This window comes from Equus przewalskii, chromosome 11 (genome assembly GCF_037783145.1).
Source record: "Equus przewalskii isolate Varuska chromosome 11, EquPr2, whole genome shotgun sequence".
NCBI classification, from domain to species: Eukaryota; Metazoa; Chordata; class Mammalia; order Perissodactyla; family Equidae; genus Equus; species Equus przewalskii.
In genome coordinates, this window is record NC_091841.1 from 17,532,735 (window position 1) to 17,547,261 (window position 14,527).

General features: G+C 33.4%; 1 protein-coding gene across 1 annotated transcript; it reads left to right on the top strand.

The window, feature by feature from the left end:
* The first annotated feature begins 9,330 nt into the window (after window positions 1-9,330).
* On the top strand, window positions 9,331-10,266 carry LOC103540748 (olfactory receptor 8K3-like). Its single transcript, XM_008507399.2, has one exon. The coding sequence runs from the start codon at window positions 9,331-9,333 to the stop codon at window positions 10,264-10,266; it is 936 nt and encodes a 311-aa protein (XP_008505621.2).
* Window positions 10,267-14,527: the final 4,261 nt, after the last annotated feature.

The following is a 14,527-nucleotide window of genomic DNA, read 5'->3' on the forward strand; positions in this document are numbered from 1 at the left end:
ATTTAAAACTACAACTATCTTCACTGGAAGGTTCTCATTTGCCCCTGAAAATCCTACTGTTAAGTGAAGAGGAAGCAAATAGTTAAAAATTCCATTAATTTCAATGAGGGAAGATTTTAATCCTTTTTATCTCAACTTCTAAAACCCAAATTTCCCTATAGAAAAATGCATTAATTGGCCAAAGATAACACACTTATATAATTAACAAACAATAATTTGAAAATAATCACATTTTAAAATAAAACATAAGTTACCAAAGGGTTTTCCTGATTTCTGAACAAGAAGAGAAAGCCTGCTGGCTGGTGGTGGACATATACGAGAATCACTGTTTGGAAGGTGCTCAAGAGTTAGATCATCTTCCTGGCCACGGATAACTTTTGCTCAACTTATTAAAAGTTTTATTATTTTTTGCAGCATTTTATCCATCAATTTCTCAACTATTTTGGACCAATTTTATCTTGCAATTGAAAAAAATGTATATCACAGAAAAAATAAGCCTTTAGGGAAAAATAAAAACTAAGCAAAAAATGCTTAGATATACATGGAAATAAGACGTGGCAACATAGACTTAAAAAATACATAAAAGGCGATTCTTTTTATCCCTCTTATTTGGTGCACGTACATAAAAAATCATAATATTTATCCAAATATCATATATAATTAATTTTTCCACATGATATTCTCATCCTAAGAAGTGTTGTGTAGAGTTGTCTTTGTTATGAAGTCATAAGAGCAATTACTTCTTTCAGCATTTTTATTTAGCGTTTTTTTAGAATGAAAAGTTATTAGACAAAAAAAAAGTCATTGTCCTCAAAGTGACACCAATTCTCAAGGACACTCAAGGCCAAAAAAAGTTAACAGTCATTGTATAACGTATCTCTGACTGTACATGTAAAACACTACTAACATACAGTGGAGTGAGGGAGAGTGGGCATAACATGCAAAATAAAGATAACAGCAATTGGAATGATTTCAGAATTTTTTTAATTCAAAAGTAAAATAAGAAATCTTGAGGTTTCCAGTGGCGATTTTTCTTGTCCCTTAAGATCTAGATAAGTTTAGTTTGAGCAAATAATGCCTTCTCCTTGGAAGTCCACAGACATTCACTCCAGTTGTGTACGTTGTCATGGGTCATACCTGTCATCTTTGCTTTCTGAAGGAAGATTTCTTCAAGCCACCTCCATGGAAATCAAAATGTTCTTTCAAATAAATCATTCAAAATGAAGTAAACTTCACTGCAGATAAAGGTGGAAGGAAGCAAAATATAGGTATATGTCATAGTATCAGGCCTCCTTATTCTTAGAGTATCTTAATTCTGTGCCACTAAAGAGTTTCTCACATGCCCTTATATATTCCCCCAGCCTTAAACCATTATGCTAGCTCTTCTCTCTAACCCCTTCTTTCCTCTCCTTTCTTTCCTCTCTGCATATCAGCTAACAGCTATAAAATTTTTCTTTCCTTTTATTAAACAAAGTTATTAGATTATGAAGCTTAAGATCCTTTCATAAATCATGCCCCCAGTTGTCACCTTCTATTCCAATCTTCTGTCCAGGATTGGTTATGCCCTTTCAACACTTACATAGGCAATTTTATAAACAAGCATTTTCTGGGTTGGAGCAATTTTGTTGACAAAAACAGCTGAGATAACAAACTCTATACCTCATATCACAAAATGTACATGAATCTGGGTTAACTAAAATATCAAACTAGATATTATAATATATCATCTATAGTTATAACTAAATATCAAAATATCTTCTTTATTTTTGAGGAAGATGAGCCCTAAGCTAACATCTGCAGCCAATCCTACCCTTTTTGCTGAGGAAGATTGGCCCTGAGCTAACATCCGTGCCCATATTCCTCTATTTTTTTATATGTGGGATGTCTGCCACAACATAGCTTGATAAGCTGTGTGTAGGTCTTCACCCGGGATCTGAACCCTGGGCAGCCAAAGCAGAGTGTGTGAACTCAACCGCTGTGCCACCAGGCCAGCCCCTAAAATATCTACTTCTTGACAAGCAATTCTAACTACAAAAACTGTTTGAGATATAATGGTCAGAAGAGGTTACTAATGGTTTAAACAAACAAAAAAACACTTCTTAAACTGTATATTTCAAAGATCTAATAAATATATTACTGAATATTGAGGGTGGTTAATATTTACATAATACAGATTTATGAGATATTATATTAATTTAAAACGCTTTATGAAATATTTAAGTTAGAAACTTTCCTATTAAGATTTTGAGGCTTAAAATATTGCTTTTTGATCACTGAATAAGCAATATGGCTACAAACAGTTCCTTGATTGTGGTGGTGGCATCTTCATTTCTGTTGTAATCACTTTTCTTACTGTTTGCTTTCTGTATCATAATTTTTAACATGTTACCAACATTCTGTGGTTCAATAGCAGGAAACTACAAGCTCTAAAACAGAAAGGCTCTGTGGAAAGCTTTTCAGGACAAGCTCACAGCAGTGAGAAAATATCTTACAGAAAGAGGCTGTGATACCACCCCTAACTGCAGGAGGGTGAGAAATAGTCTCACCATGTGTGTGTCAGTCCACCTCTGCCACAGGGTGTGTGTCAATTTTTTGAGTCACTTCAGCAACTATTTCATCCATATTATTCAAAACTGTCAATCTTGTCACTATTATATACAATCAAATATTAAAACTGTGCTAAGATCATGAGTTTGTCTCTGTTATAAGCTCTGAAAGTTTTGGCTGTCATAGATTGTGTTTAGTGCTTCTTTTTATTTCAAATGCAAACCAATATTTGGACTATTTTAAAAAGAAATAATGTATTAAAGAAAATAAAACACTTTTAGCTCTATAATATTAAATCTGATTTAATTATTTATTACATTATCTTACATATGCATAAGGAGTACCTATTCATAAGTTGGATTTCCAGAGTAGGAAATTCTTGTGTTCTTATGGTGGACTATAAATAGATTAAAAATATCTAGATCCATACTTCTTTAAATAAATTAAGTGTGCTTATTTTTCCACATCAAGGTCCCACTCTCGGAGATATTTCACAGACAATTACATTCATGGATCAGTGGGGACCAAGAGTTAGTAATTAGCTAAATGCTTATTACTGTGGGAACAAACATATTAAATGAAAGCAGACCCAGATTATAACAGAAGACAGCAAACTATTGATAGTAAAGTGAACATACTTTAAAAACATTTAGTTGAGTGAGAACCTTTAGGTTTCAAAATGAATTGTATAACAACATGTGTGTACATTAAGGCATACATTATATTTAATTTATAAGACTGTGTTCCTTTTTAAGGGCATATATCAACTTTCTGGAGGAGGTACCCATGTGGGAAAGGGAAATTGAAGTGGGGATGTGGAATGAGGACTGCTGTTGATTCAGTTTAGTTCCTTAAGGCCCCAAAAGAAATAAAAATGAGTTATACACATATTCATAATTTTTATTCCTTTCAAATCTTTTAAAACACCATAAAACATGTTTAAAGAGTTTTGTCTTCATTGTCAGGCATAAAATTTGAGAAGAAGCCTTTGTGGAAAGTGATAAATGTTGAAGTAATTTTGTGGGTGATTAAAGCACATACCCAACAAATAATATACTTACATCTAGATATTTGAGTGGATGTAGTAAAAGTAATAACAGAGGAAAGCAGATGAATTGTACATAAAAGAACATTTCCTTAATGGGAAATTCAAAGTTAACCTGGACAATTAACAAAAATCAGTGGCATCATTTCCTTTTCTCACGTGCTTTGGGAATAACCAAGAAATTGCATTCAAGCCTCCAGAGGACACTCAAGCTCCCAAAGGAGTGTCTCAAAGGGGAGAGACACTCTTAAATTCTTCTGACTGCAGTTTGGTTATTAATGACATGAGGGAACCAGACTCATCAACATTTTAGGTGAGTAGATGACACTGATTATCACGATTACTAGATGACTATTTTTGATGCCTGACTTCAATTTACGTTGTAGATATAAGTATAGTCACCAACACCAGACTTAATATATTATACCATGCATATTAATAATCTGTTTTCATAACTATGTTTTCTGGAGTAATGATATGTTTTTACCATTATTATTCTGTTCTTTGAAGGTAGTAAGGGACCTTGTTTCCATTACTTCTTATTTCTATAGTTATACTGGGATTCTAGACAGTAACCATTCTGAATGGGGGAATGAGCATTTTTTTTTTAAAGATTTTATTTTTTCCTTTTTCTCCCCAAAGCCCCCCAGTACATAGTTGTGTATTCTTCGTTGTGGGTCCTTCTAGTTGTCGCATGTGGGACGCTGCCTCAGCGTGGTCTGATGAGCAGTGCCATGTCCACGCCCAGGATTCGAACTAACGAAACACTGGGCCACCTGCAGCAGAGCGCGCGAACTTAACCACTCGGCCACAGGGCCAGCCCCCCGGGAATGAGCATTTTTTGAAGGCTCCAGCAACCATGTTGTCTAAGCAAACATGCTGTTCATCAGATCAGGGTAATTGATGCCTAGAGAGTGTCTGTGCCTCAGATAGTAATAGTTTCTCATAGTGCTTCCAGTTGCCCAGTCATATGATACTGTCATTATCTCTTATTGTCATGCATCCGTACAGTGTCATTTGTGCCATAGATATGTGCGGCCTCATTTTACTAATACCATACAGAGATGGGATTATCAGAGTGTAAATTCTCCCTAGACCTGACTCTGAGGCAAGGACTTGATGTTTATTTGGTAGATGTTTATTTGCTATATGATATTTATTTGGTAGATGATTTCTGGAAGAAAAAAATGAGGGAATAGGGAATGTGAGACCGAGAAGGGAGAAAGTTAGAGTGTGCAATAAAGTATAGATGATTGCTGTAAGCAGCCAAGGTTCCATCACTCAAGATACCTTGAAGTATCCTTCAGACCTCTTCTAAGAATTGTCCAAAAGAAAGCCAGGAAAGCTTGGTGTTTATTCATTGATTCCTGTCACTTACCAGTTAAGTACTGCTCTTTGACACATTAAATCTCAGGCACTTCCAAACTGCCTTGCATATGGTCTGAGCAAGCTCTTAAGACATTTGCCCTCAAAAAAATAAATAAAACACTTGAGCTGGGAAGCTGCCAGTATGCCAGAAAACGGCTACCATGGCTGTAGGCCAAGTCACAACTGGCCCAAAGTGACAAGGGGTGGGGAGACTGATATGTCTGACCCAGTGATATTTGCAATAGTAAGATGATGGCAAAGCCAAAGTAATATAAAATATACTTTTTGTCTTAGGCTAATAAGTCCATGACAGCACAATACTAAGATGTCTATGTCTCTAGTATCATTGCGTTAAATTTGTTTGCATTTGGATAGTGAGGCTAAAGACTTGGAAGTATCTCTTAACATCTTTCCAATACATAGGGACAAAACCAAGTTTAAAATCAGTGCAATTAAAGGGTCAAGGAAGATCAAGCCTTGGAAGAATTATTAGCCAGGTACATGTGTTTTGCTATCAGTGTTGGCGAACTTGCCATACCTTAAACACTTAATTGTTCAAGGCTTACATATTCTCTTTCCTCTCTCATAATGTGCCTAAATGGAGTAAGGGAAGTTTTTCTTCTTGATCTGTTGTTCTTCATGTTATAAATTGCACATGCCACAAGTGAACAGGGAAAATTATTTTTGAAGGATGGGAAGAGGAGGGTAGAAGTCCTTCCCATACCTCTGCACAGGTCCCAGTTATATGGCACAGGCATAACGCAAACCATGTTACTCAGCACAAATTTGGTCCACATGTTTGAGACTCTAGCATAATGGGATATAATTATAATGAAGTGCAGTTTAAAAAAAATTTTAATGACAAGCCACATAGCAATGGTTTGGGAGTTGGCACTGAATCTTATAGCTAGTGAGCATAATTCTGCACATCTTAAGTTACAAAATTTTGGTATTCACCAAATAAGATTGTCCAAGCGGCACATTTTATCAGATTCCAAAGTTGTAATTAAAAAAGTTTTATATTGATTTTACATCCTCACTAATGTCACTTTATTGCAGAGTTGGTGTTCCCTTATGGAGATAATGCAGTGTATTTTACGAAATAAGGAATTGAAATATATATAAACACTCATGGCCTTATTAACAGTGTTGAATGAGAGAAGCATGGGTATTTGTCCTTTTTCTATAATCAAAAAAAAAATGTGTACATAGTTCTGCAATGCTAACTCACTACAAAGACTGCTGAGCCTGACAAATTTTTAGAGCCATTTAAGATTCTTTCTTTTAGTCTTTCTTTCTCTCTCACCTTGGAATGGGAAGACAATGTTCTCAATGTTACTAACAGATTTGTCTCAATTGAGGCTATTTGCAAGACCTAATAGAATACTAAGTTGAGATTGGGTGTTGGCATTTGCATAGAAGGACATCCTTGGGCTTCAGATCTACTCCCCGAGTCCTGGTTCAGCTGTGGAGTTTGCACTTCCATCAGGTAAAAGATTAGTTGTTCAGTTTCCCTGTTTCTTTCCAGTCAGTGTTTGGGTAGGGGTGATGGGAGGAAGAGTACAAAAATGATCAACTCATTTGTGTTTCAGAAGAACTCAAGGAATTTGTAAAATCACAACACTGTGATGTTGGGATGAAGACGTTGGCCAAACTGTGCAACCTACTGTGGAATATTCCTTACTTTGCGTATAACTTTTGGTAGTTTAAGGCATTAGACTTTTCCATTCTCCTTGTTTGGTTGCTACTAATGAATTTTATTTTTACATTTTTTTTTTACAAATATTTTGTTAATATTGTGAATAGATTTTTGGATAAAGTGATTTTGTGGGGTAGATTTCATCTGCCAAATTGATCTTGAATTTTTCTTCTAATTTTCTTGAAATTTCTGCTTATTTAGAGACATCCAGAGGTTTTAATTTTTAAAGCTATACGAGTTTAAACATTTTCCTATAACGTTAGGTTCTTGATTAGTCTGTGATTGATTTTTATATGGATCAACTAGACATATAATTTCATCATCTTCTATAAGGATAATCGTTTCATCCAACTCCACTTACTGAATAGACCATTTTTGCGTCACTGTCCTGGCATGCCACCTCTGTCATACACAGCAGTTCTATACAATCATGGCTCTTTTTCTGACCCATGATTCTGTTCGACTGATGTATTTGCCCATCACTGTGCCAATTCCACATTGTCTCAATAACTGTGGCTTTATATGTTTTAATACCTGGTACCTCAGGTCTTTTCAAAAGTTTGTTGCTTATTCTTTATAATTTGTATTTTCTAAGCACATTTTAAATCAGTGTAAAATTCTACAAAATCTCCTAGTGAAATTTTGAGTGGAAAGGCATTGAGTAAATAGATTAATTTGAGCAGAACTGGCATTTTTATAACACCGAGTTGTGCAATCCAGGAACATAGTATTTCTACCAACTTATTTACAACTTCTATAATGTTTCTCAGTTAAATTTTAATTATTCTCCTTTGAAAAGTAAGTTCATCTAACTTTTATAAAGTTTTCTGTCAAGTTATGGAATTTCCCTATTAATTTTTATTGTTTTTGTCCTATCTAAATGGTATTACTTCATCTCTTCAAATGCTTACATTTTTTTAGTTCCATCTGATAATGTGGTGAATTATATTTATAGATTTTCCAGAATTAAAACTATCAACGAAATGTGGGATCAACCCAGCTTGAATATAATGTACCATAATTCTTATACATTTAAAGAATTGATATCAATAATATTTTAATATTGATTAGGATTTTTACATTTACATAAGTGAAATGATAGACGTGAATACGCTGTTTTCTATTATATACATATATATTTTTTAATCAGGATTTTGCTGACCTCCTAGGATGAATTGCAGTGTGGTCCACGTTTTTTAAACTCTGAAAGAGTTTGTACTAAATATGAATGATTTTCTTCCGTGAAAGTTTGGAAGTGCCTGCGTTTACAACAATCTAAAGAGTAAAGGGGAAGCAGAGATAGACAAAATATAACCCTTACATTAAAATGTACTGATTAAAAATATTTGATGTATTCTTGATGGAAGATGAAATGAAGGTATAAGGATAACCTTCAGATTGAAATATAGTGCATATACTCCAATTCTATCAATGCCATATCTAATTGGATTTATGTGGATTGAATAATTATCTGTCTTGTTAAAGCACATTTAAACAGGTAAAATGTGAGTGAATTTCAAATGAAGCATGCAATATCTCATTGCCCTCGTTCCCTATCACTTTCTTTCTCTTTCGTCTTTAGACTTCATGCAATGGTATTGTTTCCCAGCACCTGAAGCATTTGAGACAGTGTTCTCTACTTGAGATTGATGTTTCTTTTTATAGGGTAAGTATATTCATAGGAGTTTACCAGAAGATTTTAGGTGTTAATTAAAAAATATGCTTTAATAATTTTTTACTTGTCTTAAAATATGTTAGCAAAATATAACTATAGCATTAAATCCATCATTTCAGAGATACTAGTGCTAAGGTCGAAGCAAATGTGGGAATGCCTGCTAATTGTTCTTTTTCAGATTGAATAAATTATAGACACAGGCCTTACTTGATATGTAACATAGCAAAAATCAGAAACTTCAAAAATCAGCATGTGCTGAAAATCAGCATAAGTGCTGAAGTTTCAGATACACTGTTCTAGAAGAAATAAAGAAGAAGTTATTTATGTGCACTAGAGGGGTATGTTGGGGACTTCTGCAAGTTAGCTAAATTATTTTCTATCATTATAAAAAATCATTAAACAATGTTTAAAGTTCATAAAAGCATAGTGGGATGAGAATACAATTTTTTAAAAGATCAGTTGAACAGTGGAATGAGAATACAATTTGGACATGTGGAATCATATGGAGAGAAGTAAATCAAAGTCTATTAAATGAGTTAATTGTAGTTTTCTTTGTAGAGTGGGACTGAAGTTGTGGGGACAAGAAGCAGAGGACTATTACTTTTTATTACAATTAATTCTAAAATTTACTATGTTTTAACTAATTCTGTATATTTTAAATGAAAAACATTTTGAAAACATATCAAGATTCCCACTCTTGGCCAAACTTTTCTAATGATAAGTTGTTGACAGAACCATAAAGGTACGGTATATACCTTGTAATGATAACCAATATGTGACACAAAGAATAAAATGACTACTATATATCTCAGGTCGTAACGGTTTCTAAATTGGGTCTGGATTTAATGACGAGGATGAGTCTTGTTCTAATCACTACATCTAAAAACGTTGGATTTATCTTATACATAATGGCTTTGCATACTAAAAGTTTAACAGATGATATTTCCTGAAACCCAATGACTCTTCTGATGGTTTTTCCCTCAGTTATTTTTCATAATGGCCTGGATGGACAAACAAAATATAACAGTGCTAAAAGAATTCATTTTCATGGGAGTCACAGATCATCCTGAGCTGCAAGCTCCATTATTTGGGCTCTTCCTCATCATCTATGTGATCTCAGTGGTGGGCAACTTGGGCATGGTCATCCTCACCAAGATGGACTCCAGGCTACAAATACCCATGTACTTCTTTCTCAGACATCTGGCTTTTGTTGATTTTGGTTATTCAACAGCTGTAGGACCCAAAATGTTGGTAAATTTTGTAGCTAATCACAATACAATCCCCTATAATTGGTGTGCTACACAGCTAGCTTTATTCATCTTGTTCATCATTAGTGAACTTTTCATTCTGTCAGCAATGGCCTATGACCGCTATGTGGCCATCTGTAACCCCCTTCTCTACACAGTCATCATGTCACAAAGGGTATGTTGGGTGCTGGTAGCAGTCCCCTATTTCTATAGTGCCTTTCTCTCTCTGATAACCACCATAAAGATTTTTATTTCATCCTTCTGTGGCTCTAATGTAATTAGTCATTTCTACTGTGACAGTCTTCCCTTGTTAACTTTGCTGTGCTCAAGCACACGTGAAATTGAATTGATAATATTGATCTTTTCAGCATTAAATTTGGTTTCATCTTTCCTGATAGTCCTTGTGTCCTACATACTGATCCTTGTGGCCATCCTTAAGATGAACTCTGCAGAGGGCAGGCACAAGGCTTTCTCCACCTGTGGATCTCACCTGACAGTGGTAGTTGTATTATATGTGACTCTATTCTTTATGTACTTGCAGCCCAAGTCCAGTCATTCCTTTGATACTGATAAAATGGCCTCCGTATTCTATACTTTGGTAATACCAATGCTGAATCCCATGATCTACAGTTTGAGGAACAAAGAGGTAAAAGGAGCCCTTCACAGGATATGGAAAAATCTGTGAAACTCCCTATATAAAGTTCAGTAGGTAATGTATATAGAATAAATTAGGTTATAGATAACTGTTTATTATATATAATAAGCATTTAGAAGCAGTAATGTATAAAAGGTATGAGAAACTAGAAATGTTTTTCTTATTTTCAACTTATAGCTGTTCAAGTGGTGATCATCATTCTGTTATTAACTTTGATTTGTTCTCAAGTTTCAGTGCAACAGCCTGAAATCTGGACCACTATTCTCACATTGCCAAGTGCTTATGATATAATTAAAGGGTAGTCTTTCTTGATGCATCTCCCATTAGATAATCTTTATTTAAATATTTACTTTACTAAAATATTTGCATTGTGTCTCACACACCATTTAAATCCCAGTGCCCATAATACTAACATACTGACATATAGAACATGGTAGTCACTGTTCTATGTTCTGGACATATATACAGCCATGAAGAATACATTGAAATATCTGTCTTAGTGATGTTTTAACTCTATCTCCCTTGTTGTGGAGGGAATCTCAAATTTCTGTTAAATTATGATATGTGAACATGCATATACTTGGGGAAGCAGAAATAAAAGTCTAATTATTTTCAAGTGGTATATTGTGTATATGAAAAATCCAGAAGAATCTTCAAGCTAAAACATTGTGAATATTGAGTTTTGTGAAGGAGGTTGATATAAGGTCAGTATATAAAATATCAATAACTTTGCTATATAATACAAAAAACAGGTAAAAGTGAAACTTTAAGCTATTATGCAAAAAAAATCTGTAAAATATTTAGGTGAAAATCTAATGAACAATTTGCATGATTTCATTGCTGTAAACTATAAAGACATTAATGAGTTATTAAAGAAGACATACAAGTAGCAATATATCATGCCAATTGGTTGAAGACAAGAATGTTGTGATGAGGTCAGTTCTCCCTAATTGTCCTATAGATTTAATGCAATAACAATAAAAATTCCAACAGTATTTTTTAATATGCAAGTTAATATAAAAATTTATGTGAAAATGCAAAGGATCAAGAATAGCCAGGGCAATATCTTAGAATGAGAAAAAATAGAGAAGACTTCCAATAACAAATATGAATTCCTTTAATAAAGCTATATTATTTAAAAAATTGTGCCATGAGGCTGACCCTATGACATAGTGGTTAAGTTTGGCATGCTCCACTTTGGTGGCCTGGTTTCATGTGTTTGGATTCTGGGCATGGACCCACACCACTTGTCAGCCATGCAGTGGCAGTGAACCACATACAAAATAAAGGAAGATAGGCACAGACGTTGGCTCAGGGCTAATCTTCCTCAACAACAACAAAAAAATTTAAAAAGGACAAGATTGGTGACAGATGTTAGGTCAGGGTGAATCTTCCTCAGCAAAAAAAAAAAAAAAAAAGTCGTGAATACAAGTATTGACAGACCAATAAAAGAGGTAAAAATAAAGCCCCAAAACAGACTCACATGTGTAATTTCACTTAATCTTAAGCAAAAGCTCCGTTACAACGTAGTGAGGAAAGGAGAGTTTCTCAGAAAATTGACCTAGTTCAACTGGGTTTCATATGTAAAATATGTACCTAATCATTTGTCTGAATTATATGTAAAAATTAATTGAGATATATTATGAATATAAATATGAAAGCTAAAAACCACAAGGTTTCTTCACAAAAAGTAGAATAATATCTTCATGACTTGGAAAAGCAAAAAGTTCTTAAACAGTGTACAAAAAATAATAACATTAAAGTTGGATAACTAGCACTCAGCCAAAAAATACATGAATGTGTTAAAAAAAATCATTAATCATTAGATAAGTGCAAGTTAAGATTATACTCTGATATCTCTACTTAACCAACAGGATGGCTAGAAGTAACAAGCTTGTTTCAACAACAATTCCAAATTTTGATGAAAATGTGGAGAAACTAAAATTCTTTTCCTTTCTTGCAGGAGTGTACGTTGCTATAAAATAATGGGGGGAAAAAGGCATGGTAAATACTAAATTTTAGTATGTGTATCCTCTATGATGCAGCAATTCCATTCCTGAGTAATGATGCCCACTGGAGGATAAGTGACAGAATGTTCTTGGCAGATGTAGTCATGATAGATGTTAAATGCATATCAAAGGTAGAATGGGTAAATATATAAAGGAACTTTCAAAAAAATGTATTCTGCACAACCCTTTTAAAAAGAAGAGGGAGAGAAGGAGGAGGAGGGGTAAGAAGATGAATGGATATAATATTAAGTGAAAGTCATCAGACTCTCTAAAATTACCACTATATGTACAAATACAAATGATTCTGAGTTGTACTCATCAGATCTGGGCATTTTATATGTTATATATTTTGTTTTAGCAAGTGTGATACAGTTAAAGAAGTACTTCATATAAGCAAGAATGCAAGGTTGATTTCATATTTGAAAAACAATTGCATAAATTAACATTGCTATAAGTTAAAAGAAAAAATAAAATAGGTTTATAATAAAATTTGACTCCACTTTGTAATCAACTATTTAGCAGAGCAGAATAGAAGAAAACAGTGTTATAAATGATATTTTAAAAATCCTAAATATGGGGGAGAGAATGAATAGTTTTACACAGAGGATTTTTAGGGCAGTGAAAATACTTCGTAAGGTATCATGATGATGGCTACATATCATTACCTTTAAAAAACCTCTATAAAACCAGTAATGTAATGTTGAAAAATTGCAAACTTCCCCTCTGAGATTGGTCCCAAGACTAGGAGACCCAGTCTCACCATTTATATTCAGTATGTATTGGACTTGTAGCTGGTTTGCTATGATAGGATAATAAATAAAAGGTATAAAGATAGGAAATCACAAACTGCCATTTTAAAATAATTTTGGTATTTTTATGGTTAAATACATAGAGGAAAACCTATAAATAATTTATTATAAATAATAAGGGAATTTAGCAAATTTGATGGATGCAAAATAAGTTCAGAAAAATCACGTTTATTTCTACATCCTACCCATGATTAGAAAATAAAATTGAAGGAAATACATAAAATTTATGAAACCATTAAAAAACAAACTCAATTTAGGACTATGTCTAATAAAAAAACTAGGTCTTCATTAATGATATATATAACAAGGCATTTAAAACAAGGCATTTAAAACAGATAAATTGATAAAAATTTATACAAAATATGTTCATACAATGGAAGACATGCTATTGCAACAATGTCCAATATCTTTAGATTGATCTATAGATTAACTATCATCCCAACATAAATCCTTTCTTTCTGCTTTCCTTCCACCCTCCTTCCCTCCCTCCCTCTTTTTTTCCATCCTTCCTTTTTTTAATGCCTTTCTTCTTTCTTTTGAAGTTTGGAAGCTGACTGTAAAATTTATTCAGAAAAGCAAAACACCAAAAATAGCAAAGATAATCCTGAAGAAAGAGAACAAAGTTGCAGGAGTTACACTACAGGTGCCATAGACTATTATAAAGATATAGTAATTAAGAAAACATTTTCCTGAGGACAGACAGCCTGATCAATGGAACAGAATAGTGACTCCAGAAACATTTACACATTAACTGATACCTAATTTATAATAGAGGTCTCACTATTTTACAAAAGATAAAGAATAATCTTTTCATTAACTGCTATCAGATAACTTGTATATTTATTTTGAGAAAAAAATAATCTAGACACCTACCCATACCTTATACAGAATCAATTCCACCTGGATTAAAGATCTAAATGTTTGATGAAAACAATAAACATTTTAGAGGAAAACATAGCAGACATCTTTGTAATATAGGAATATGTACAAATTTTCAAACAGAACACACAAAGCAATAAATATATAAAGTTTATAAAGATTGATCGAACAATTTCAAGAAATTCTGTTCATCAAAATTAATGGTGTGAAAAGGGAAACACTCAGAGCGAGAGAGGATATTTTTTTTATCAGACCTGCATAATCAGACATAATCTGAAAGAGAACTCATATGCAAAATATAAAAATAACTTACAAATCCTTGAATAATTTACATGAAATACAATACAAAGATGACAAAAGACATGAGCACTTTTCAGAAGAAAATATCTGTTAAACATATGAAAGTTTCTCAGTTTTATTCCATTTTATGAATATACCACAATGTCATGTGGTTGATAGACATTTGGAGTTGTGTGTTGTTCCTTTTATCTGTCTAATCACTGTGGTGGGCAGACTTTGAGCATTTACTTGAATCAGGACAATATCCAATATATTGTACACCTTTGGGGAGATGATTTTCACATCTGTATGAAT